The sequence below is a fragment of the Canis aureus genome, chromosome 26 (assembly GCF_053574225.1).
Source record: "Canis aureus isolate CA01 chromosome 26, VMU_Caureus_v.1.0, whole genome shotgun sequence".
Taxonomy (NCBI): domain Eukaryota; kingdom Metazoa; phylum Chordata; class Mammalia; order Carnivora; family Canidae; genus Canis; species Canis aureus.
In genome coordinates this window covers 38480842-38508790 of record NC_135636.1, presented here as the reverse complement: position 1 = coordinate 38508790, position 27949 = coordinate 38480842, and the positions used below count along the sequence as shown (strand labels likewise).

Genomic DNA, 27949 nt, shown 5'->3' with positions numbered 1-27949 from the left:
TGTTTATTCTACTAATTTTTTTGTGTGGATTCTTTGGGAATTTCTCTACATGGGATCATGTCATTTGCAAATAGAGTTTTATTTCTTCCTTTCCAATTTAGATGGCTTTTTTTTCTTGCTTAATTGCTTTGGCTAAAACTTCCAATACAATATTGACTAGCAGTAATGAAAGCTGCATTTTTGTCTTATTCCTGATATGGAGAGGAAAGATTTTAGTTTTTCACCATTGAATATGAGAATTGTGTATTTTTCATAGACATCTTTAATTATGTTGAGGAAGTTCCTTGTATTACTACTTTTGTGAATGTGGTGCATTTTGTAAAATGCTTTTTCTGTTTCAGTTGAGATGATTGTGTGATCCCCTCCCTTCATTCTATTGATGAATTTTATTACATATCACTGCAACTATAAATATGAGTATCAGGGATGCCTGAGTGGCTCAGTGGTTGAGTGCCTGCCTTTGGCTCAGGTCATGGTCCCGGGGCTCCTGGAGGGAGCCTGCTTCTCCCTCTGCCTATGTCTTCGCACCTCTCTCTGTGTCGCTCCTGAATAAATAAATACAGTCTTTAAAAAATTCATTAAAACAATAAAAAAAGATACAGATGCAGTGAAACGCTGGGACACCTGCACCCCGATGTTTATTAGCAGCAATGTCCACAATAGCCAAACTGTGGAAGGAGCCTCAGTGTCCATCGAAAGATGAATGGATAAAGAAGATGTGGTATATGTATACAATGGAATATTCCTCAGCCATTAGAAATGACAAATACCCACCATTTGCTTCGATGTGGAGGGAACTGGAGGGTATTATGCTGAATGAAATAGGTCAATTGGAGAAGGACAAATATTATATGGTCTCATTCATTTTGGGAATATAAAAATTAGTGAAAGGGAATAAAGGGAAAGGAGAGAAAATGAGTGAAAATATCAGGGAGGGTGACAAAATATGAGAGACACCTAACTGTGGGAAATGAGCAAGGGGTAGTGGAAGGGGAGGTGGGCTGGGGGTTGGGGTGACTGGGTGATGGGCACTGAGGGGGGCACGTGACGGGATGAGCACTGGGCGTTATGCTGTATGTTGGCAAATTGAACTCCAATAAAAAAATTTAAAAAATACAAGTATCATAGATTTTAAAAATTAACTATACCTCTGTACTGAAGGAGATTGTATTAGTTTAGAATATCAGAATAGGGTTCAACTTTTCATTGCTATCTTCTTCCCAGTTTCAATGCCTATTGGGAGTCCAGTCCAAAAATAGGTTCCCCTTTTGCTCTTCTTAGGGGAAAATCAACTTCGCTTCTGAGAGCCCACAATATTTCTCCACAATATTTATGGTCAATGACCACCTCCTCTTGATTGACAGATCACCTCTTCTGTCTGAGCTCTAAGATACTTACTATGTGCCCCTATTTTTCTCATGTCTTCCTCTAGTCTTTCTCTAGATAAGATATTTTATTATAATAATATTTTATTAATTATATTTTATTAATTATAATTAATATATTAGTAAATCTGGAAAATATGTGTTAATATATATTTCCAGCTTTACCAGATATAATTGGTATATTTCAAAATTTTTTCAAGCTGGGAAAAGTACATGTGTGTAATATATATAATTATATATATATAAAACATATGTAATATATTGTTTTCTAGCCTTATTAAGATATAATTGACATAACTGTATAAATTTAAGGTGTACAATGTATTTGATATACTTATGTGTTGTAAAGTGATCTAACACTTCTATCACATCACATAATTATCATTTCTTATCTGTGGTGAGAACACAAAAGACTTAGTGTCTTAGTAACTTTCAAGTAGTACTGTTACCTATAAGTACTATGGTGTATGTTAGATCCCCAGAATCTATTCATCTTATAACTGAAAGTTTATACTTTTGCCAACATTTCCCCATTCCCCAATCTGCAACCCATGGTAACCATCATTCTACTCTGTTTCTAGCAGTTCAGAATTTTTAGATTCCATGGAGGCGATATTATACAATATTTGTCTTTTTATGTCTGACATTTTTACTTATCACAGTGCCTCAAGTTTTATTCAAGTTGTCAAAAATGGCAAGATTTCCTTCCTTCTTAGGGTTGAATAATCTATCTATTGATCTATTGATCTATCTCTATATCTATACTACATCTTCATCTATTCATCCATTGATGGACTGAGGTTGTTTTTATATCTTCCTACAAAAATAATGCTTTCTTCTTTTCTGTAAATTATCTTATCTAACTAGAATATAGAAATACATCTTTCAGGGAGAAATTCTGTTTGCAAAGGAAGGGGTTAGTCATGTGACAACAGGAGTGACCTACAGAAGCCAAAGTCCCACAGGGAACAGGACACGGTAAGGGCAGGCAAAGGGGAGGAAACAAGACTCCTTGTTTGGCCAGTGGAGGGAGGGAGGAGCCAAGGAGGATCTCTCAACTCTCCAGAGAAGTCTGGGCCAGACTGAGAGCATTCCACTCTGACCAGAGTCATGCCAACCCAGGCTCTGCTGCTCATCCTGCTCCTCTGTATGCTGCTGCTGCAAGTCCAGGGAGGGTACCATGAACTGAAGAGGAAGCCAAGTAGGTGCTGCCCTAGGGGACAGACTGGGGAAGAGGACCAGGAGGGGCTATGTCCCTTTTGAGGAGGACCTGGGAATTGAAACCTATCAGACCACAGCACTATGAAGACTCTGGTCCTCCAAACCATGGCCCTCTAGCCCCTTTACCCACCTCTGGAAATGTGATGTAGATGGAGGGGGAACCTCTACCTTTTGATTCTCCATTCCAAATACCCAGACACAAATGGTACATTCAGTAGTGAAAGGTACATTATGGCCTGAGAATCATGAGGGGAAACCAAAAAACTATTCTTTGATTTCTGTACATACGTGACACATTACATCCAGAAATGTTGGTGGGAGTAGGTGTAGAATGAAAGGACCCTGGGAAAGCAAGTTTGGGGGTGTTCAAAGTCAAGTCCAAGTTATCATTGGAGGGGCCAGGATGGTGACAGTGGAAGGGAAAGAGAGTGCAAGTGGTATTTTGTGTGAAGGGGCAAGGGCCCTGGAGTCAGGGACAGTGACAGGAGAGAGGGGGCAAAATGGCAAGTCTTCTTCTCTGGACCCTGAAAATTCTGGAGAGTGGAGAGCATCTGCAGGATGTCTCAGACTCTGCTGGTTTCTCAGAGTGTAGATTCTAGGGAGAATATTCACCAAGGCCATGACTAACAGGAGAGACAGAGTCCTGGCTGCAGAGTATGGAGAGGGCCCAGGAAGGCTAGGCACTGAGATTTATCTGTTGGGGGACAGAAAGAGATTATAGAATTTAAGATACTACCAATTGCCAGGATTGGGTGAAGGGCAGAAAGTGAGTTCCCTGAAAAGTCCAAGATGATGTGAGTGGGACCTAGGTCCTGGGGTCTTTGGAGAGGCTTTAAGCTTGAAAGGAGTGCTCTCAAGAGATCTGGTTCCACTGATCTTGCTCCTACTCCTGTTCCTTTTAGGTCAAAAGGCCTGTGAGAAGAAGCCCAGCGTGGACCTTTGCAGCAATCATTGTTCATATTTTCTAAAGTGTCCAGAAGCGAACGCTATATGCTGTCCAACCTTCTGTGGGAATGTTTGCATGAGTCGCTAGTGAGTGGGCAAGGGGACTGGGCTGTGCATCCTGCTCCTCTGCTCTCTTCACACCAAGGAACAAGAACCTCAGATCCTAGGCAGGAGGATGTCAACAAGAATGCACCTTCGCTGCTGTCTGAACTTGTTTCTGTCAAATAAACCAGAACAAATGTCCACACACCTGCCTATTTTACTCCCAGTGCTTGTGATCCTTGAGGACTTAGGGCAGACCCTAGAGTGGCCCCATTTGCTGGGTCCAGGTCTCTGATTTCTCTCCCCTTGTCATACTTTTCTATTCTCTCTCCTGTTGGCCCCAACACCCCTGACAGGCCCCTGAGGCCCAACCTCACTGTTGATCTGCTCGCTGAACCGGTATTCTCAGGGGAGAAACTGCTCATGTGTGATATTTCCCAAAGCTAAGAAGAACACTCCTTAGCCTGGGATCAGAAGGGCCAAGTTAAACGTGAGGGAGGTGGGGCTAGACATTGGTCACAGAGTAGGAGGTTCACAATGAGGCCTCTTCTTTTTTTTATTTTATTTTATTTTTTATTTTTTTTATTTTTTTTAATTTTTTATTTATTTATGATCGTCATACAGAGAGAAAGAGAGAGAGGCAGAGACACAGGCAGAGGGAGAAGCAGGCTCCATGCACCGGGAGCCTGATGTGGGATTCGATCCCGGGTCTCCAGGATCACGCCCTGGGCCAAAGGCAGGCGCCAAACCGCTGCACCACCCAGGGATCCCAATGAGGCATCTTCTTAATTGATCCACCCCTTCCCGTTCTTCCCATTCTCCTTGTGAGGTTCAGATTACTGTCCCTTTAAAACCATGAGGAAAACTAATCCAAGGGCAGTTAAGTAATATGCTCAAGGCCAAGGGACTGAGAGATCAAGATATGGCTGGTGGGGGGGGGATGCTTGCGTGGACTCCCTGTTTGCTCACTGCTCCTCCACTATGGTGAAAACAAGTGAATGCCTTCACTAATATCTCCCACTCCATCCTCCATCAGAATGGCCTGATGGAGGGACCTGAGATTGTATTAGATGGGACCTGGAACGGGATGCACTTTTCCTCAATATCCCTCCATATGGTCTCACTCTCTCTCTTTTTTAATCCAGGGAAAAGCCACATAGTAGAGAACAGGGGGTTCATGGTGATGCTACCAAGGATTAACTGCCTATTGAGGGGAGCTATGCTCTCATGGTGAATCAGTGGATCTAAATCATTGGGGGACTGACTCCTGACCACTCTGTGCCAGCAGAGAGGCCCTGAGATGGTCGTGGGACTAAATCCAGGGACTGGGTCACATGTGCCCAGTGGGGACATGGAGTCAAGTGCAAAGAACTCAGAGGCCAGCAGGCTTTGCTGGAGGCAGGTGTGCAGTGGTACACTCCAGTCTAAAGTTTCCTGCTGGGCAGCAGTGAAGGATTGTCTAGAGGAGGAAACCTACCTCTTTCAGGCCAGAGCCTCTGGCCCACCTCAGAAGCATCCCAGGGCTACTGTATTAGAGGAGCTTCTCCACCTCTCCTTTTGGGCATTCTCCTCTCATTTATTTCCTTGGGGGAATATAAAGCTGCTAGTTTCATGTGAGATCCAAATTAAGTGCACCTCTCCTAGGAGCTGCACTTGACCAGGAGGCCTTAGGAAAGAGAGATCAAGATCAACCAGCAGCACAGATATCATCAGATGTAGATGGGCGGTAAGAGCATGCTCTGCAGAAGCTCTTACTTGGTGCTTCCTCACATAGCCTGACTCTGCAAGCATCTTCCCAGTGCTTGGCCATGCCCCAAACACCCTGGGAGAGACTATTAAGAGAGCCAAAGTTCTTGCCAGGGCCCATTAGGGAATGAGCTCCCACATCCACATCCAGTGCTCTCTATCACGTGAGTACACCATGCTGCCAGCTGAGCTATTTCTTGCCACCAGCATGAGCACCTTGGACCATGAATTCTACTTGATGCAGCTGGTCTTCTCCATCAGGACAGCTGGTGTCCCAGCCTGTGTTCTACGGAGCTCTCTCGACACTCCACCCCACCCAGTGACAAAGAGGCTACAGCTAGAATGCTTTGGCTGGGAGGAATGTTTCCCTGGTCAGCACTCCATGTTCTGTCCTATGGAACAGCTGTGTGCCCCTGTGGTAGGGCGAGTGGGGGAGTGAGACCCCTACAAGGACTGAATCTCACGGAGGCAGAGGAGGGAGCAAATGCACATTCTGCCATGACCTGGGTGTCCAAAAAACCAAGTCCTGGCTTGCAGAAAATCATTGATCAGGCTGCTGTGTGTGACAAACACATGGCCTCAGGGTTGTCATGGCTTCTGTATTTTTATTGTCTTCTCCTACTCTAGCCATGCGCCTAGCAAATTCTCTCTTCCCAACCCTTTGTCTTGATAATCAGAAGCAGCTTTCTCACATGTAGAGACTCAGCCACGTACCTCACTCTCTTTTTTTTTTAATAAAATAATTTTTATTGGTGTTCAATTTACCAACATACAGAATAACACCCAGTGCTCATCCCGTCAAGTGCCCCCCTCAGTGCCCGTCACCCACTCACCCCCACCCCCCGCCCTCCTCCCCTTCCACCACCCCTAGTTCGTTTCCCAGAGTTAGGAGTCTTTATGTTCTGTCTCCCTTTCTGATATTTCCCAAACATTTCTTCTCCCTTCCCTTATATTCCTTTTCACTATTATTTATATTCCCCAAATGAATGAGAACATACACTGTTTGTCCTTCTCCGATTGACTTACTTCAATCAGCATAATACCCTCCAGTTCCATCCACCTTGAAGCAAATGGTGGGTATTTGTCGTTTCTAATGGCTGAGGAATATTCCATTGTATACATAGACCACATCTTCTTTATCCATTCATCTTTCGATGGATACCGAGGTTCCTTCCACAGTTTGGCTATTGTGGACATTGCTGCTAGAAACATCGGGATGCAGGTGTCCCGGCGTTTCATTGCATCTGAATCTTTGGGGTAAATCCCCAGCAGTGCAATTGCTGGGTCGTAGGGCAGGTCTATTTTTAACTCTTTGAGGAACCTCCACACAGTATTCCAGAGTGGCTGCACCAGTTCACATTCCCACCAACAGTGTAAGAGGGTTCCCTTTTCTCCGCATCCTCTCCAACATTTGTGGTTTCCTGCCTTGTTAATTTTCCCCATTCTCACTGGTGTGAGGTGGTATCTCACTCTCTTAATCAGGACTAAGTCATCTCCTCAGCTCTGTGACATAATAGAGATTGAAGAGACTTTGATCACTTGACATCCCAGAGGAAATCATGCTGGTCTCTCATGTCATTTACATTGTGCTAACTGATCCTGGGGAAGTAGTAGGTATCCTAGGTGCTTTACCATGTGCATGCCAGAGTATAGGAGATACACCTGATGATATCCAGGACTTTTAATATTAGTAGATTTCCAGAGATCCTGTGGGTTGGTGCATATGGGGATAGTCCCTTGAGACAGGCGACAAGTTTCTGCACCTTGTACTGCTCACCTTGAAGAAAGATACAATGTGTGGTGGGTGTCTTTGGATTTTGGAGATACCAAAAGACACTTTGGGCATTCTCCTCTCATTTATTTCCTTAGGGGAATGTAAAGCTGCTAGTTTTGTGTGAGATCCAAATTAAGAAAATATTTTGCAGCATGATCAGGATGTGTTGAAAGTTGCCTGCCATCTGGGTCTTAGCACCTAGCATATACATTTTACTAAATGTGTCCATGGTAGATTAAGATGATGGATAGAACTTTTGCATGTCCAAGTAGGAGAATCAGAGAACAAACACTTGGGAGTATTGAGTTCAAGCCTTGTCCTCTTCTTTTGACAGATGCTTTCCATTTGAGAAGCAGCTCTTTACTTGCTAGTGGACGCTGGTAAAAGACTGAACGTCTGAATTTTCCATCATAAATTGGGAATTATCTGACCTACGAAGTCTTAAAACGGGATGTGCACAGAGGCAGTCCATTGTCAAATGGAAATGGTTTAAGTGAGAATGGGCTCATTCAGACTCTTTCTTCTGGAAATGAGTAACTTATGTAATCAGGTGTTTGGGCCCTAAGGACCCACTGATGTCTCCTCTTGCTTCATTCTTGCCCACCCATTGCCACTAAGTCTTCAAGAGCAGCTTCCCTTTCCACACCACCATGCATTCCCCAAGAAGTGGTGTCTTCCCATGTCTGCCTGTTTGTGTCCCTCATACTTTGAAATCTTTTCCTTATGGTTTCTCAGGAACCAGAGATCCAATCTACCAAGTGTCAGCCTTATTCTCAGTATTCCTCCATTCATATTCAGACTTTTATTTTTGTGAGGGCGATTTTATCTATGCTAAGCCCTCTGCTCCCATCTCCTCATTTCCTCTATGCTAAGCCCTCTGCTCCCATCTCCTCATTTCCATGCAGTCTCTGAAGTCTCTGCGTGTAAATATACTGTTAACCTTAAATACAACCTTAAATACAAAACCATCAATTTTATATTGTTATTATATTATGTTAATATAATGTATTATACTGTTTTTTTTCTTGGAAGTTTTATTTAAATGAGTTAGTGAAGATACAGTGTAAATATTAGTTTCAGATGTACAATATAGTGATTCAGCATGTCCATACAACATCCCATAAACATCACAATAAGTGCACTCCTTTATTGCCATCTCCAACTTAACTCATCCCCCTAGCCACCTCCTTTCTGGTGACCATCATTTCTCTATAGTTACCTGTTTCTTGGTTTGCCTCTTTCTCTTTTTCCCCCTGCTTATTTGTTTTATTTCTTAAATTTCAATGTATTATACTGTTAACCTTAAATATAAAACCGTCAGTTATCCTACTAACAAAAATGGGTTAATTTGGAAATAGCAGAGAATTGCAATTTAGGGCAAATAAGCTTTGACAGAACCATAGGCCAGTCCAGAGATCAAAGGAGAGGAATCTTTTTTATAGAGGTAACTGGGAGTTCCAAGTAGAATGGCTTTTCATTGTGATAATCTCTTATTGACTACGTTATTGCCAGGGGAAGAGGAAAACCTTTCTCTTGCTGTGATCGCAAAGTACTAAACAGCTAAGGTACTACCCACTTGCGAGGAACATTTCCTGTTGGCGCCACAATTGAGGACGAAGAGTGTGGTGTGAGAGCTCCCTCTTGTGGCTTTCCAACTTAATTTCAGTGAGTTTTTTTGTTCACGAATTTTCACACTGCATCTATAGACTCCCAGTAGTACTAGTCCAAATCTGCTGGATTTCCATGTTTTATTTCTTTGCTCATAGATTGCTTGAAACGTGCAGCATTCTCTATTTCCTCAATATACTGCGGCTATGGGTTATGGATTGATTTATTTGCTTTCCTCGTTGATCTGTATGGGTTTGTATTAGTTTCAGAGGTAGAATTTAGTGATTCATCAGTTGCATATAACACCCAGTGCTCATTACATCAAATGCTCTCCTTTTTTTTTTCAAGTGCCCTCCTTAATGCCCATCATCTAATTATCCCTTCTCCTCACTCATCTCCCCTCCAGCAACCCCGTTTGTTTCCTAGAGTTCAGTGTCTTATGGTTTACCTCCCTCTCAATTTTCATCTTATTTTATTTTTCCTTCCCTTCTCCTATGTCTTCTTTCTTAAATCACACATATGAGTGAAATCATGTGCTATTTGTCTTTCTCTGACTGGCTTATTTCACCTAGCATAATACCCTCTAGTTCCAGCCAGATCATTGCAAACGGCAAGATTTCTTTTTTTGATGGCTGAGTAATATTCTTTTATATATATGTATATATGCATACACACACACACACACATATATATGTTATATATATATATATATATATATATATATATATATATATGTTGATGTATAAGAGGTATAAGACAAAAAGGAAACTCTGAGATACAATGGGGCATTTGTCAAGTCACCTCACACTTCAGACCTTCAATTCCAGAATGTACAATAGGTCAGAATTGGATTAGAGGATCTTTTAGGTCACTTTCCTCTCTCAAAATCCATGCTACTCATAAAAAGACTAGTGAAGTTGAGACAAAAGCCCAGTGTAGGAAAGAGTAATAATATGGGGCAGATGCGGGAGACCTGGATATTAGGTTAAAATTTTAACCACAGACACTGCATGTCTCGGATCAAGAGCCTGTAAAACAGAAATGGTACTTGCGGATAATGATTCTGGCAACAGGAGATAGAATTAATGAGGTTTGGAAGCGGCCAGATCATGAATGGATCTGATGAAGAGAGCCTGGTAGATGGGACAGGTTTCAGGGTACTGGATATGGAATTTCATATGGAGAAAGTGATCTACCAGACCCAGAGAAGGCTACACAGAAGAAGGGTTGGAGGTTTTCTCCTAAGCTTTTATTTCCCTACAGGAGATGGAAGGGGATGGTTAGATGGGGAAAGAGATCAGAGTCTTTGTGATGATATTTCTTTCCATCTTCTCCCAGGTCCTGCTCTGCATCCAGATATGAGGGCAGAATGTACTGAGTATCTCTTTTTAAAAATTTATTTTAAAATTTAAATTCAATTTAGTTAGCATATAGTGTATTATTAGTTTCAGGGGTGGAATTGAGTGATTCTTCAGTTGCATATAACACCCAGTGCTCCTTATCTAGTGTCCTCCTAATGCCCACTACCCAGTTACCTCATCCTCTCCACCTCCCTCCCCTCCAGCAACCCTCAGTTTGTTTCCTATAGTTAAGAGTCTCTTATGGTTTGCCTCCCTCTCTGTTTTTATCTTATTTTATTTTTCCTTCCCTTCTCCTCTGTTCATCTGTTTTGCTTCTTAAATCTCACACAGGAGTGAAATCATATGGTATTTGTCTTTCTCTGACTGATTTATTTCACTGAGCATAATACCCTCTAGTTCCATGGTTGTTGCAAATGGCAAGGTTTCATTTTTGATGGGTTAGTATTCCAGTGTGTGTGTGTAGACAGGATAGGGTATATATATATATATAAACAAGATATGGTTTATATACCATATCTTGTATATTCATGTGTTGATGGACATCTGGGCTCTTTCCAGAGTTTGGCTATCACGGACATTGCTGCTATAAACATTGGGATGCATATGCCCCTTTGAATTACTGCATTTACATCCTTTGGATCAATACCTACTAGTGCAATTGCTGGGTCCTAAGGAAGTTCTATTTTAACTTTTTGAGTAGCCTCCATACTGTTTTCCAGAGTGGCTGCACCAGTTTGCATTCCCACCAATAGTGTAAGAGGGTTCCCCTTTCTCTGTATCCTCACCAACATCTGTTATTTCCTGAGTTGTTCATTTTAGCCATTCTGACTGATGTGAAGTGGTATCTCATTGTGGTTTTGATTTGTATTTCTCTGATCCCAAGTGATGCTGAGCACTTTTTCATGTGTCTGTTAGCCATTTGTATGTGTTCTTTGGAGAAATGTCTGTTTATGTCTTCTGCCCATTTCTTGGCTGGATTTTTTGGATTTTGGGTGTTGAGCTTGACAAGTTCCCTATAGATTTTGGATACTAGCCCTTTATCTGAGAAAACATTTGCAAATAGTTTCACCCATCCCATAGGTTGCCTTTCAGTTTTGTAGACTGTCTCCTTTGTTGTGCAAAAGCTTTTTATCCTGATGAAGTCCCAAAAGTTCATTTTTGCTTTTGTTTCCTTTGCCGTTGGAGACATGTCTAGCAGGAAGTTGCTGTGGCCAAGTTCAAAGAGGTTGTTGCCTGTGTTCTCCTCTAGGATTTTGTTGGATTCCTGTCTCACATTTAGATCTTTCATCCATTTCAGTCTACTTTTGTGTGTAGTGTAAGAAAGTGATCCAGTTTCATTCTTCTGCATGTGGCTGTTCAATTTTCCCAACATCATTTGTTGAAGAGACTTTTTTCCATTAGATATTCTTTCCTGCTTTGTGGAAGATTAGTTGACCATAGAGTTGAGGGTCAATTTCTGGGTTTTTTATTCTGTTCCATTACTCTATGCACCAGTTTTGTGCTAGTACTGTCTTGATGATTACAGCTTTGTAATACAGCTTGACATCTGGAGTTGTGATGCCTCCAGCTTCAGTTTTCTTTTTCAACATTCCTTTGCTTTATTTGGGGTCTTTTCTGGTTCCATACAAATTTTAGGATAGTTTGTTCCAACTCTATGAAAAATGCTGGTGGTACTGCCATAATGTTTTCTACAGAGGCTACACCATTGTACATCCATTTCCATCAACAGTGTACAAGGTTCTAATTTTTCACATACTTGCTAATACTTTTTTTTTTTATTTTGCTTTGATAGTAGCCATCCTAATGGGATGAGATGGTATCTCACTGAAGTTTTGATTTGCATTTCCATAATAATTAGTAATGTGGAACATCTTTTCATGTGCTTGTTGGCCATTTGCACATCTTCTCTGGAGAAATGTCTATTTTAGTCTTTGCCTATTTTAAAATCTAGTTGTTTGTTCTTTTGGTGTTGAATTTTAAGAGTTCTGTCTTTTTTACTCTGTTGATAATGTCTTTTTTTTATAAACTTATTTTTTATCGGTGTTCAATTTGCCAACACATAGAATAACACCCAGTGTTCATCCCATCAAGTGCCCCCCTCAGTGCCCATCACCCAGTCACCCCCACTCCCCTCCCACCTCCCCTTCCACCACCCCTATTCATTTCCCAGAGTTAGGAGTCTCTCATGTTCTGTCTCCCTTTCTGATATTTCCCATTCATTTTTTCTCCTTTCCCCTTTATTCCCTTTCACTATTTTTTTATATTTCCCAAATGAATGAGATCATATAATGTTTGTCCTTCTCCGATTGACTTATTTCATTCAGCATAATACCCTCCAGTTCTGTCCACGTCGAAGCAAATGGGGGGTATTTGTCGTTTCTAATGGCTGAGTAATCTGCATCCCGATGTTTATAGCAGCAATGTCCACAATAGCCAAACTGTGGAAGGAGCCTCGGTGTCCATTGAAAGATGAATGGATAAAGAAGATGTGGTTTATGTATACAATGGAATATTACTCAGCCATTAGAAATGATGTCTTTTGATGCACAGGTTTTAAATTTTCAGTTTATCTACTTTTTCTTTTTTTTTTTTTTAAGTTTTTTATTTATTTATTCATGAAAGACAGAGTGGCAGAGACACAGGCAGAGGGAGAAGCAGGCTCCATGCAGAGAGCCTGACATGGGATTCGATTCCTGGCCTCCAGGATCACACCCTGGGCCGAAGGCAGGCACTAAACCGCTGAGCCACCCAGGGATCCCTTACTTTTTCTTTTATCTGTGCCTTTCCTGCCTTACTCAAGAAATCATTGCTAAATCCAAAGTCGTGAAGCTCTTCCCTGTGTCATGAAGTTTTCCCCTGTATTTTCCTCTAAGGGTTTTGTAGTTTTAGGTCATACATTTATGTCTTTGATCCAATTCTGATTTGTTTTTTGTTTAGTGTTAGGTGAGGGTACAACTTCATTCTTTTGCAAATGGATATGTAGTTCCTCAGCACCATGTGTTGAAAACACTGCCCTTTCCGATTGACTGGTCTTGGTATCTTTGTCAAAAAATCATTTGACTATACATTCAAAGGTTTATTTCTGGGATTTCCATTCCATTCCATTGGTTTATATGTCTGTCTTTATGCCAGTATCACAGTTTTATTCACTGAAGCTTTGTATTAAGTTTTGAAAGCAAGAACTGTAAGTCCTCTGGCTTTATTCTTCTTTTTCAAGATTATTTTGGCTATTTGGAGTCCCTTTGGGATACTATACATATTTCAGGATGAGGTTTTCTATTTATGCAAAAACATCATTAGAATTTTAATAGGGATTGCATTGAAACTGCAGATCAGGGACGCCTGGGTGGCTCAGCGGTTGAGCATCTGTCTTTGGCTCAGGGCATGATCCTGGAGTCCTGGGATCGAGTCCCACTCACATTAGGCTCCCTGCATGGAGCCTGCTTCTTCCTCCGCCAATGTCTCTGCCTTTCTCTCTCTGTGTCTCTCATGAATAAATAAATAAAGTGCTAGAGAAAGAAACTGCAGATCACTTTGAGTAGTATTTACATTTAATATTAATTCTTCCAATCTATAAACATTGATATATTTTCATTTATTTATATCTTCCAATTTCTTTCAGCAATGTTTTGTAGTTTTCATTGTACAAGTCTTTCATCTCCTTGGTTAAATTGATTCCTAAATGTTTTATTCTTCTTGATGATATTGTAAATGGAATTGTTTTCATAATCGCTTTTTCAGGTTGTTCAGTGATAGAAACACAACTGATTTTTGTGTGTTGACTTTGTATCTGCTACTTTTCAGAATTCAATTATTAACTCTGATTTTTTTGTGGAATTTTTAGGATTTTCTATATATAACATCCTATAATATGCATACAGAGGTAGATTGACTTCTTCGTTATCAGTTTGGGTGACTTTTATTTCTTTTTCTTCCCTAATTGCTCTAGCTAGAACTTCCAGTACTATGTTGAATAGAAGTGGTAAAAGCAGGCATCCTTCTCTTCCTCTTGATCTTAGAGGAAAAGCTTTAATTCCTTCATCACTGAATATGATATTTGCTGTGGCTTTTTCACATATGGCCTTTATTATGTTGAGGGAGTGTCTTTCTAGTCCTAGTTTGCTTTTATTATGAATTGGTGTTGAAATTTGTTGAATGCATTTTCTGTATCAGTTGAGATAATCTTGTGGTTTTCCTCCCCTTCATTCTGTTCATGTGATATATTATATTGATTGACTTTCATACATTAAACTGTCTTTGAATTTCAGAAATAAATTTAACTTGATCATGATGTATAATCCTTTAATATACTGCTTAATTCAGTTTGATAGTATTTTGCTGAGATCCAGAACTTTCTTTGATGGAGATTTTTGCTGAGATTTTAAATTACTGATTCAATTTTAAAAATTAGTTATATAAATATATCCAGATTTCTGTACTGCATGATTAGTTTTGGTGGGGTTTGTGTTTCAAGGAATGTATCTATTTCATTTAGGTTATCCTATTTGTTGGCATACAGTTGCTTCTAGTACAGTCGTATAATCATTTCTATTTCTTTAAAATCAGCAGTAATGTTTTTACTTTCATTTCTGATGTTAGTAATATGAGAATTGCTTTTCCTCCCTTAGTCTATCTAGCTAAATATTTGTCAATTTTGTTGATTTTTTTTCAAAGAACCAACATTTGGTTTTGTTGATTTTCTTCATTGTTTTTTTATTTTGTTGATCTGTGCTTAATCTTTATTATTTCCTTTTTTTCTGCTAGTTTTGGGTTAGTTTGTTCTTTTTTTAGTTCAAGTTGTAAAGTTAAGTTGTTCATTGAAGTCTTTCTTGTCTTTTTCCCCCCACAATTTAATTTAAATTCCAGTTAGTTGACATACAGTGTAATATTAGTTTCAGGTGTAAAATTTAGTGATTCATCACTTACACACAATATCCAGTGCTCGTTATGACAAATGCCCTCCTTAATGCTCATTTCCTATTTACCCCATTCCCCTGACCACCTTCCCTCCACTAACCATTAGTTTGCTCTCTATAGTTAAGAATCTGTTTCTTGGTTTCTATTTCTTTCTCTCTCGTTTTCCCTTTGTTCATTTGCTTTGTTTCCTTCTTTTTAAAACGATATTATTTTTTAAAAGTAATCTCTATGTACAACATGGGGCTTGAATTCACAAACGTGAAATCAGGAGTTGCATGCTCTATTGACTGAGCTTGCCAGGTACTCCTATTTTGTTTCCTAAATTCCATATATGAGTGAAAGTATATATTGTCTTTCTCTGACTTATTTCACTTAGCATGATACTCTCTAGCTCCATCCATGTCATTGCAAATGGCAAAGTTGCATTCTTTTTGATGGCTGAGTAATAGTCCAATATTCACAAATAAATAAATAAATATTCCAATATTCCAACATATATATTTGAATATTCCAATATATATATGAATATATCACCTCTTCTTTATCTATTCACCCATTGATGGTCATTTCAGCTGTTTCCCATAGTTTGCTATTTTAGACAATGTTGCTACAAACAATGGGGGGCATGCATACCTTTGAATTAATAACTTTTTTAAATTTATTTTTTATTGTTGTTCAATTTGCCAACATATAGAATAACACCCAGCGCTCATCCCATCAATGCCCGCCTCAATGCCCGTCACCCTGTCACCCCCACCCCCCCGCCCACCTCCCTTTCTACCGCCCCTTGTTCGTTTCCCAGAGTTAGGAGTTTCTCATGTTCTGTCTCCCTTTCTGATATTTTCCACTCATTTTTTTCTCCTTTCCCCTTTATGAATTAGTAATTTTATATTCTTTGGGTAACTTCCTAGCAGCACATTGCTGCATCATAGCCTAGTTCTATTCTTAACTTCTTGAGGAATCTGTTTTCCAGAGTGGTTGCACCAACAGTGTAAGAGGGTTCCCCTTTCTCTACATCCTTGCCAACACCTCTTGTTTTTAAATATAAGCATTTATAGCTATAACTTTCTGTTAGGATTCCTTTTGCTGTGTCACGTACAATTTTGATATGTTGCATTTTGGTTTTCATTCAGCTCTAGTATTTTCTAATTTTCCTTATGATTTCTTCTTTGATCTATTGGTTTTTAAAGAGTGTATTAATTTCCACAAATTCATGAATTTTACAGTTTTACTTCTGTTATTGATTTCTACCTTCAACTCATTGTGGTTGGATAATATTTATCTTTTGAAATCTCTTGAGACTTGATTTGTGGTCTAACATTTGTCTCGTTTGGAGAGTGTCCCATATGCACTTGACAGGAATGTGTGTGCTATTGTTGTTGTGTTGAGTATTCTGTATATATTTGTTAGGTCTAGCTGTTTTATTGTATTGTTTAAATCCTCTATTTCCTTACTTACCTTCTATCTAGTGGGTCTATTATGGAGAGTGGAGTATTGAAGTGTCTTATTATTATTATTATTATTAAAGATTTTATTTATTTATTCATGAGAAACACACAGAGGGAGAGAGAGAGAGGGAGGAAGAGAGAGAGAGAGAGACAGAGAGACAGAGACACAGGCAGAGGGAGAAGCAGGCTCCATGCAGAGAGCCTGATGTAGGATTTGATCCCAGGGCTCCAGGATCATGCCCTGGGCTGAAGCACTCCAGGTGCTAAACCGCTGAGCAACCCACGGATCCCCTGAAGTCTCCAATTATTATTGTAGAACTATCTACTTTTTCATTCTGTCAGTTTAGGCTTCATATATATATATATATATATATATATATATATATATATATATATATTTTAGGCTTCATATATATTTTTTTAATTTTCTGACCCTGAGAGGAGCTCCTTCATTATTTATTTATTTATTTATTTATTTATTTATTTATTTTTAATAATAAATTTATTTTTTATTGGTGTTCAATTTACCAACATACAGAATAACACCCAGTGCTCATCCCGTCAAGTGTCCCCCTCAGTGCCCGTCACCCATTTACCCCCACCCCCCACCCTCCTCCCCTTCCAACACCCCTAGTTCGTTTCCCAGAGTTAGCAGTCTTTATGTTCTGTCTCCCTTTCTGATATTTCTCACACATTTCTTCTCCCTTCCCTTATATTCTCTTTCACTATTATTTATATTCCCCAAATGAATGAGAACATACAATGTTTGTCCTTCTCCGATTGATTTACTTCACTCAGCATAATACCTTCCAGTTCCATCCACGTTGAGGCTTCATATATTTTGATGATTGTCATTAGCTACATGAGTGATTATAATTGTAATTATACAATTCTTCCTGTATTGGAACTTTTATTAATATGCAATGGTCTTTGTCTCTTATCGTCTTTATTTAAGGTCTATTTTGTCTGATATTAGCATAGGCAGTCTTGCTCTCTTCTGGCTACTATTTGTATAAAATATCTTTTTCCATACTTTTACTTTCAATCTATTTGTGTCTTTGGATCTAAAGTGAGTCTTTTTTTTTTTTTTTGGAAGTTTCTCAAAATTTTATTTTATTTTTTTAATAATAAATTTATTTTTTGTTGGTGTTCAATTTGCCAACATACAGAATAACACCCAGTGCTCATCCCGTCAAGTGTCCCCCTCAGTGCCCGTCACCCATTTACCCCCACCCCCTGCCCTCCTCCCCTTCCACCACCCCTAGTTCGTTTCCCAGAGTTAGGAGTCTTTATGTTCTGTCTCCCTTTCTGATATTTCCCACACATTTCTTCTCCCTTCCCTTATATTCCCTTTCACTATTATTTATATTCCCCAAATGAATGAGAACATATAATGTTTGTCCTTCTCCAATTGACTGATTTCACTCAGCATAATACCCTCCAGTTCCATCCACGTCGAAGCAAATGGTGGGTATATGTCGTTTCTAATGGCTGAGTAATATTCCATTGTATACATAAACCACATCTTCTTTATCCATTCATCTTTCGATGGACACCAAGGCTCCTTCTACAGTTTGGCTATTGTGGACATTGCTGCTAGAAACATCGGGGTGCAGGTGTCCCGGCGTTTCATTGCATCTGAATCTTTGGGGTAAGTCCCCAGCAGTGCAATTGCTGGGTGTAAGGCAGATCTATTTTTAACTCTTTGAGGAACCTCCACACAGTTTTCCAGAGTGGCTGCACCATTTAAAGTGAGTCTTTTGTAGATAACATATGATTGGATCATGTGTTTTTATTTATTCCATCAACCTGACTTTTGATTGGATAGTCTAACATTTATATTTAAAATAATTACTGATAAGGAGGGACTTATTTATGTCATCTCTCCATTTATTTTCTATGTGCCTTATAGCTTTTTTGATCAATTACTTCTGTATCTATATATAGATAGTACATGGATATACACAAATATGTTGGCACAGGCTGACAAAATTAGCAGTAGTTTTTAAATTTTTCTGTCACTTAAAATTTTTACAAGGTATGTACTTTAAGCGTGAGCTGCCTTTTTAGTAGTACATAAGCAACAGATGGTATTCTGGAAAGAAACTTAATTATTTTTTAATTTTTTTACAGAAGGAAGTAAATGGGATAAAGTAAAGAGAGGCCTCAAGAAGAAGTGAAGGCCAAGGGTATGTTGTAAAGTGGGGAAAGACAAGGAAACAAACCTACCGGGGGCAGGGGGTGGGGGAACGTTCAGGCAACCCATAAGGCTTTGCTTCTTTCTTGTTCTCCATTCTTTGCATTATAGCCAAGCAACTCTGAGAATACTCTAAGCCAGGACTTACCCAGTGCTATCCATAGTCAGCTTGGCCCCTGGCATTCCTTTCCCCACTCTGATCCTCTGCTAATATTGTAAGTACACCTGGAGAGAGTAATCTTGGTGATAAGAAATGGGTCCAGGGAATATCATGGCTTGCAGTCCCAAGAGAATCTGGGGTCTTGACCATGTGGCATATGGTTCTAGACTCACTTCCTTTTAAATCCTGTACTTAGGGATGCCTGGGTGGCTCAGTGGTTGAGTGTCTGCCTTCAGCTCAGGGCCTGATCCCAGGATTCGGGATCAAGTCCCACATCAGCCTCCTTGCAGGGAGCCTGCTTCTCCTTCTGCCTGTGTCTCTGCCTCTTTCTCTCTCTCTCTGTCTCTCATGAATAAATATAAATAAAATCTTTAAAATAATAAAAATAAGTTAAAAAAACAAAATTTGTTCTTTAAAAAATACATGTTAAACATCTAACACATAGTGAATTTGGTCTTTTTTTTTTAAGATTTTATTTATTTATTCATGAGAGCTACTGAGAGAGAGAGGCAGAGACACAGGCAGAGAGAGAAACAGGCTCCATGCAAGGAGCCCGGTGTGGGATTTGATCCCGGGTCTCCAGGATCACGCCCTGGGCAGAAGTCAGGCACTAAACTGCTAGGCCACCAGGCATCCCAGAACTTGGTCTTAAACTGAATGATTCTTGACACTTCACTGGGTGTTTCATTCATTTATTTAACAAACATAGCACGACCTGTATGCCAGACATTAGCTCTAAGTGCTTTACAGATAATCACTAATAGAGCCCTCACAACAACCTCATGAGGAAAGTGCTGTTATACCCATTTAACAAATGAGGAGATTGAGGCACAGAGAGGGCTAGTGACTTCCTCAAAATAAATGGGAGCTAGGATTTGGATTCAGGTTAAGTCTGTGTTTTAAATCTCTATGTTATGTTGCCTTTTGCAAGCTCTCTTGGTAGACCTCTCTCTTCTTATCGGTACAAAAGACACAAGATATTGGTGATAAGGTAGTGTAAGTTGATGCTAGCAATGGAGAAATTAATATCTTCAATAAATGGTGCTGGGAAAATTGGACATGCACATGCAGAAGAATGAAACTAGACCACTCTCTTTCACCATACACAAAGATAAACTCAAAATGGATGAAAGATCTAAATGTGAGACAAGATTCCATCAAAATCCTAGAGAAGAACACAGGCAACACCCTTTTTGAACTCGGCCATAGTAACTTCTTGCAAGATACATCCACGAAGGCAAAAGAAACAAAAGCAAAAATGAACTATTGGGACTTCATCAAGATAAGAAGCTTTTGCACAGCAAAGGATACAGTCAACAAAACTCAAAGACAACCTACAGAATGGGAGAAGATATTTGCAAATGACATATCAGATAAAGGGCTAGTTTCCAAGATCTATAAAGAACTTATTAAACTCAACACCAAAGAAACAAACAATCCAATCATGAAATGGGCAAAAGACATGAACAGAAATCTCACAGAGGAAGACATAGACATGGCCTACATGCATAGGAGAAAATGCTCTGCATCACTTGCCATCAGGGAAATACAAATCAAAGCCACAATGAGATACCACCTCACACCAGTGAGAATGGGGAAAATTAACAAGACAGGAAACAACAAATGTTGGAGAGGATGCGGAGAAAAGGGAACCCTCTTACACTGTTGGTGGGAATGTGAACTGGTGCAGCCACTCTGGAAAACTGTGTGGAGGTTCCTCAAACAGTTAAAAATATACCTGCCCTACGACCCAGCAATTGCACTGTTGGGGATTTACCCCAAAGATACAGATGCAGTGAAACGCCGGGACACCTGCACCCCGATGTTTCTAGCAGCAATGTCCACAATAGCCAAACTGTGGAGGGAGCCTCGGTGTCCATCGAAAGATGAATGGATAAAGAAGATGTGGTTTATGTATACAATGGAATATTACTCAGCTATTAGAAATGACAAATACCCACCATTTGCTTCAACGTGGATGGAACTGGAGGGTATTATGCTGAGTGAAGTAAGTCAGTCGGAGAAGGACAAACATTATATGTTCTCATTCATTTGGGGAATATAAATAATAGTGAAAGGGAATATAAGGGAAGGGAGAAGAAATGTGTGGGAAATATCAGAAAGGGAGACAGAACGTAAAGACTGCTAACTCTGGGAAACGAACTAGGGGTGGTAGAGGGGAGAAGGGCGGGGGGTGGGAGTGAATGGGTGACGGGCACTGGGGGTTATTCTGTAGGTTAGTAAATTGAACACCAATTAAAAAAAAAGAGAAATTAATATCAAAGACAGATGGGGCTTTATAAAAGTCTTCACACAGATGCTAGAGAAAAACAGATACGTAAATCCTTTCCCACCTCCATAATCACCCAGATTTCCAGAAATGTGTGTGTTGGTGGAGGGGAGGCTCCAGCAATCCACAGTGTTCTGTTTCTGTCTATATTACCTGCTGCAAAGAGAAAAGAGGAAGTACTCCTTGAATAAGAAGTCAGTGATAACGTTCTGAACGTACCCAATTTATGACTTGGGAAAGAACTCACAGATCTGCCATAGCCAGAACTATGATTACATTCTGATTCTTTGAAATCTGTTCTGCCCATCGTTTGCCCCATGCAGAGACTCTGTGGTTCCCAGAAACCAGGAAGAAGAGCCATCAGCCAAATAATTAGCAGCGCTTCTAACTTGAACATCTTCAGAGGTAGGTGGAGGTCAGAGTCCTATGGCTAGAAGTGGGAGCATGCAAACACTTGTTTGTGGCTTGGTTGGATGAGTTCCTTGTCCAAATCATGCCTCCAGATCATGCCAACACTACCCCTGTTTGGAAGAGATTCTTGTCTTCGTTGTTCAAATGGCGAAACCAAAGGACTCCCGGGCGGCTCAGTCAGTTAAGTGGTTAAGCAAGTGCCTTTGGCTCAGGTCACGATCCCAGGATCCTGGGATCTAGCCCATGACAGGCTACCTGCTCAGGGGGGAGTTTGCCCCTCCCTCTCTCTCTCCCTTTGCCCCCTTCCCTGTTCATGCTCTCCATTTCTTTCTCAAATAAATAAATAAAATCTTTTAAAAAATGGAGAAACCAAGAAAGAAAGATGATGTAGATGAATACTGTGTCCCTTCATGTGTAGTATCCTGAGAAGGATTATTGCCTAGATAGCATCCCCACTGACCCTGTATAAGCTGAGTCTAACCATGAAGAAATTTCAGACAAACCCCAAAATGAAGAATGTTCAACTAAAAGAAAAGTTTGACTGTATTCTTCAAAAATTTCAATGTCATAAGAGACAAAGGACACTGTTGGGTGAATTTATAAAATGGAATACTTATGGTAGCTTAGTAAATGAATAAAAGTATATTTTTTCAATGTTAAATTTAATGAAGTTGATTGTACTATGATCATGTAAGAGAATTTTTGAGTATTGTATTGTAATTGTATTGTACAATTGTAATTATAATGTAGAGTATTGTAATACAGAAATATTATTTCTAAATATAAAATATAAAAAATACATAAATATATTATATATATAAATAAAATATAATACATATATATATATATATATATATATATATATACACATATATGTAAGAGGGAAGAAGGAAGAGACAGAGGAGGTAATTATGGATGAATACCTAAAATAGATGATTCTGAGCAAATGGTATACGGATGCTTTTTATACTATTTTTACTGTTATAACTTTGAAATTATTTCCAAATAATAGTTCTTAATAATTTAAAGGCAACTCATCTAATGGTCCATATTCCTCAAATTTTATCTTCCTATTTTATAACTTTTCACTTGTGCCAAAGAAGAGAATAAGACCTCTTAAAGAATTTTGCCCCTTTGGAAACGTCTCTATATATTATGTCTATTTTTGAGCATTTGAAGAGATTTCAACCAATGTGTATGAAAGTTATCTTCTGCTTTGTTGAAAAAGTGGAAGCAAAAATAAAGACTGAAGGGAAATTGGTCACTTGCTGAGAAAGAGACAATTACTCCCCTGTGACTGTATAATTCATAGTATCCAGACTTCTCCTTTGTCTTTGTTTCCTTTATCTGCCCTTCTGTTTGGCCTCAGGAGTGTGAAGCACCAGGCTGGGAGTCAGAGAGAAGTGGGGAGAAGACTGAGAATTTGGGGGAATAGTATTTAATCTCTTCCTTCAGAACCCTGAATCTTATCACCAGTGATCTCCCTAAAATAACAGCCAGCACTTATTTTGCATATTCTGCATTCCAGGTCCTAGATCCTCTTTATCTTTATCTTTATCTTTCCTCCTTCACATTGATGTCCATCTATTATTATGTATTTATCCTTTTGAGTGTCTTGTTTATCTTCTATCCCCTGTCCTAGAATATAAGCTTTACAAGGGCAGAGGTTTTTGTAATTTTGTCCATTACTGTATCCTCAGTGCTTAGAAGAGTGGCTTGTAGTAGTCACTAAATATAAATATTTGTGGGATGAATAAATTTAAGACAGATGAGTGAAATATGGACCCCCACTCACCAGAATTAATTTCAAATGGTTAAATAGTGTTTTTTTTTAAACAAAAAGATTACAATAAAGTTAATGAGATTAACAATCACTCCTCTAGAGAAAAGAGTCTGAGCCTAATAGTAACAATAAAGGCCATTTATTTGGCACATTCCATGTGCCAGACTATGGTCCGTGCTTTATAGATTGAACATTTGCAATGTGGATTCCAGCATGTTACAGGTGAGGAAACTGAGGCTTTGAGAAGTTAGGTGGTAGGTAAGCCAATTCCAAAATTTAAATTAAGCTCAATGCATTGGTGCTGGGTTTCAGGCCCAGGTCTGTCTGACTCCAATACCCATGTTTCATTCTCTGTCCTATATAGTATTGACGGTCTTCAGTGTGGTAACAAGTGGGAGAGAATTTCTTTTTTATGGCAAGACAAGATGTGCATAATATTGGTAGAATAAACCAATCTTTTTTTTTTTTTTAAAGAATCAATCATATTTATTTTTTTTCTAGTTTTTTTCAGGGGTTTTTGTCTCTTTTTTTTAATAATAAATTTATTTTTTTTGGTGTTCAATTTGCCAACATACAGAATAACACCCAGTGCTTATCCCGTCAAGTGGCCCCCTCAGTGCCCGTCACCCATTCACCCCCACCCCCCGCCCTCCTCCCCTTCCACCACCCCTAGTTCGTTTCCCAGAGTTAGGAGTCTTTATGTTCTGTCTCCCTTTCTGATATTTCCCACTCATTTTTCTCCTTTCCTCTTTATTCCCTTTCACTATTGTTTATATTCCCCAAATGAATGAGAACATACACTGTTTGTGCTTCTCCGATTGACTGATTTCACTCAGCATAATACCCTCCAGTTCCATCCACGTCGAAGCAAATGGTGGGTATTTGTCGTTTCTAATGGCTGAGTAATATTCCATTGTATACATAAACCACATCTTCTTTATCCATTCATCTTTCGATGGACACCAAGGCTCCTTCTACAGTTTGGCTATTGTGGACATTGCTGCTAGAAACATCGGGGTGCAGGTGTCCCGGCGTTTCATTGCATCTGAATCTTTGGGGTAAATCCCCAGCAGTGCAATTGCTGGGTGTAGGGCAGATCTATTTTTAACTCTTTGAGGAACCTCCACACAGTTTTCCAGAGTGGCTGCACCAGTTCACATTCCCACCAACAGTGTGAGAGGGTTCCCTTTTCTCCACATCCTCTCCAACATTTGTGGTTTCCTGCCTTGTTAATTTTCCCCATTCTCACTGATGTGAGGTGGTGTCTCGGTGTGGTTTTAATTTGTATTTCCCTGATGGCAAGTGATGCAGAGCATTTTCTCATGTGCTTGTTGGCCATGTCTATGTCTTCCTCTGTGAGATTTCTCTTCATGTCTTTTGCCCATTTCATGATTGGATTGTTTGTTTCTTTGGTGTTGAGTTTAATAAGTTCTTTATAAATCTTAGAAACTAGCCCTTTATCTGCTACGTCATTTGCAAATATCTTCTCCCATTCTGTAGGTTGTCTTTTAGTTTTGTTGACTGTATATTTTGCTGTGCAAAAGCTTCTTATCTTGATGACGTCTCAATAGTTCATTTTTGCTTTTGTTTCTCTTGCCTTCATGGATGTATCTTGCAAGAAGTTACTGTGACCAAGTTCAAAAAGGGTGTTGCCTGTGTTCCTCTCTAGGATTTTGATGGAATCTTGTCTCACATTTAGATCTTTCATCCATTTTGAGTTTATCTTTGTGTATCGTGAAAGAGAGTGATCTAGTTTCATTCTTCTGCATGTGGATGTCCAATTTTCCCAGCACCATTTATTGAAGAGACTGTCTTTTTTCCAATGGATAGTCTTTCCTCCTTTGTCGAATATTAGTTGACCATAAAGTTGAGGGTCCACTTCTGGATTCTCTATTCTGTTCCATTGATCTATGTGTCTGTTTTTGTGCCAGTACCACACTGTCTTGATGACCACAGCTTTGTAGTACAACCTGAAATCTGGCATTGTGATGGCCCCAGCTATGGTTTTCTTTTTTAAATTCCCCTGGCTCTTTGGGGTCTTTTCTGATTCCACACAAATCTTAAAATAATTTGTTCTAACTCTCTGAAGAAAGTCCATGGTATTTTGATAGGGATTGCATTAAACGTGTAAATTGCCCTGGTTAACACTAACAATCTTAATGAAGAAGAAAACTGGCAACTACTATGTAGGGTTTGAAAGAGGCAGTACCCTTTACTCAGAACTTCTAGAGCTATACATTTGTACTCTAAAGCTAATACTGGATTTAACTGAATTTTAGTTGCAAGATGGTTCCTACTGAGTTTTTTTTCCTAACAAAGAGAAATTACAAATTTTCAGATGTCTTATTTATTTATTTATTATTTTTTTAAATAATAAATTTATTTTTTATTGGTGTTCAATTTGCCCACATACAGAATAACACCCAGTGCTCATCCCGTCAAGTGCCACCCTAAGTGCCTGCCACCCAGTCACCCCCACCCCCTGCCCTCAGATGTCTTATCAATGGGAAAATATGAGTGATATGTGTAACTAGTATATTGGGAAAATTTTCACAGGGAGTATTATTGATAATGTGTTGAAAAGCTTGTCCTTTGTCTCATTTAAACTTACTCATTAAAGCTACTTCTTTTCCTTCCTCTATATAGAGCTTGGGTATAGAACTTGACTTTTCTAGACACTGCCTAAATTTAGAATATATGAAAAAAGTCTAAGCCCATGCAACAGTCGAAATACTAAAATTGAATTAAAATCGTGGCTTCCCCCATACCTAGGAACCCAGGATTGGGGAAGAGAGTGGCCAGTTTCCTCTCCTACAGCTGGCTAAGTGCCATTTTGGAAGTAGAGAAGGGAGAAGGAATGAGGAGGTCAGAACAGCAGGGAGTACTGTACCTTTGTGCTTTGTACTTTCTGGGCTTGGTATTACTTAAAGTTGATTCTGTAATGGGTGGTTTCATGAGTTAAGTCTTCCCTCAACCCCAACTGATGGAAATTTCTTCCCTGTGGTTGTCTTGATATGGATGAATCTACCTCCTTTCTGACACCTTTTCCAGACCCTAGGAATCTGGCCACTCACTTTCTACTCCTTCTGCTGAGGTTCCATGTCCTTCCTAGGCAGCCTGCCTGACACGAATCTAGTGCAAACCCATAGTGGCTTTCTTGTGTACATTGCCCTATCAAATGCCATAGTGCAAGTTATAGGTCACTTCAGCCAGTCTTTTACTCTTTGTTTCTCTGTTGTGACTTATACATGTGCCACTATGTCTCCACAAAACCTTGGGGCACATATAAAGCTCTATGTGAGGTAATCTTAAAGCCTTTCTAGTGACTTGGAATTAAAAGAGCACAACATCCTTTAAAAACAAGAGAGAAAGATGGCCAAAAAAATACTTGGTAACTCTTAAAATCCTGACTTGTTTTAAACGTGGAAAATGGCCAGGTATTTGACATATTTTTTGCAAGGTGATTTTTGAGCAGATTTTCTTTAAACTCTAAGTTGATCTGTCTCACAAACTCATTTTAGGCGCTATCCAAGGGTCTTGGCCAAAACTTTAATTTTGATACTGTTACACATTTTAATTAAAAAAATTTATTATCATTTTTTTATATATAGAGAGAGCACACAAATTGGGGGGTAGGAGAGTGGCAGAGGGAGATGGAGAGAAAGAATCTTAAGTAGGCTTCAAGCTCAGCATGGACCCTAACACAGGCTCAATTTCATGACCCCGAGATCATAACCTGACCCTAAATCAAGAGTCAGACACTTAACTGACTGAGCCACTCAGTCACCTCTAATATCTTGTTACACATTTTTAAATAAAAAATCAAGATATAGACATCAAGCTTGATATGATTGCAGTTTTATGTGCACATATAGAAGACAGAATAACATACACCAATATAGTGGATTTACTAGAAGTAAATATTTGATTGTCTTTTCTGTACTTTTTTATTTTAAGAATTTTATCAGCTGGATTTGAATTATCTTTTAATTAAGGGAAGGCAATATCTTTTTAAAATAATTTTTTTCTACAAAAGGGAGGCATGAAATGTGCAATGTGGAGAAACATTTTAGCAAAGCCAATGCTCACCTTAGGTGTGTGCCTGTTGTTGAGTGGATGGAGGCAAGGAGGAATAGGTAGACAAAGAGTAAAGAAATTCTATAAACATTTCTTTTTGCCTTACAATTCTGTTTATATCTCTCAGTCTCCAGCAGCAACTGGAAAGGGAAAACAACATCCTGACAATATATATTCAGACACATACGGTCAGCATCATGAAGCTCTGGACACCTCAACTCATGATATTCTTCTGTATGGTGCTACTGTCTGTGCTGGGAGTGCTGAAGGAAAAACATAGCAGTAGGTGATTAGACTGGGGGTGGGGATACTGGGAGATGGGGATACTGTGCTTGATCCTGGACAAGTGAAGGGTATTATGTCTGGCACACCTGACTCAGGACTCAGGCCCCACCTTCCCTGGGTCACCTATTGGAGATTCAGAGACTTTTTTGTGCATAGAGATCTAAGAAATGACCAAATTGAGGTCCTTTGCTGCTGCTTCTTCCAATCTTGAAAATGGTAATGGGTACCTGTCACCTTTTATTCCGTAAGTTACAAGGATATAATATTTTTCCATATCAGGATACCATATCTTTCCATAC

At 39.4% G+C, this 27949-nt stretch overlaps 2 protein-coding genes across 15 annotated transcripts in view; both read left to right on the top strand.

The window, feature by feature from the left end:
* WFDC11 (WAP four-disulfide core domain 11) overlaps window positions 1-27949 on the top strand; it is a 57236-nt gene that overhangs the window by 3789 nt on the left and 25498 nt on the right. For 5 of the 14 annotated variants that reach the window (XR_013365393.1, XM_077873357.1, XM_077873354.1 and 2 more), the window contains exons 2-4: window positions 18581-18636; window positions 21418-21499; window positions 27493-27647. Coding sequence is in view for 12 of the 14 variants with exons in the window: in XM_077873357.1 (XP_077729483.1) it covers window positions 27563-27647 (85 nt within the window). In the remaining 2 variants the exon portion in view is untranslated. Of the gene's footprint in view, window positions 1-6934; window positions 7140-7447; window positions 7607-8625; window positions 8779-18580; window positions 18637-21417; window positions 21500-27492; window positions 27652-27949 lie in introns of those variants that run through there. The other 9 variants (XM_077873364.1, XM_077873360.1, XM_077873355.1 and 6 more) reach the window with 8 other exon arrangements.
* On the top strand, window positions 1730-3798 carry WFDC10B (WAP four-disulfide core domain 10B). Its single transcript, XM_077873367.1, has 2 exons — window positions 1730-2586; window positions 3509-3798. The coding sequence occupies exons 1-2, from the start codon at window positions 2496-2498 to the stop codon at window positions 3637-3639; spliced, it is 222 nt and encodes a 73-aa protein (XP_077729493.1). The 5' UTR covers window positions 1730-2495; the 3' UTR covers window positions 3640-3798.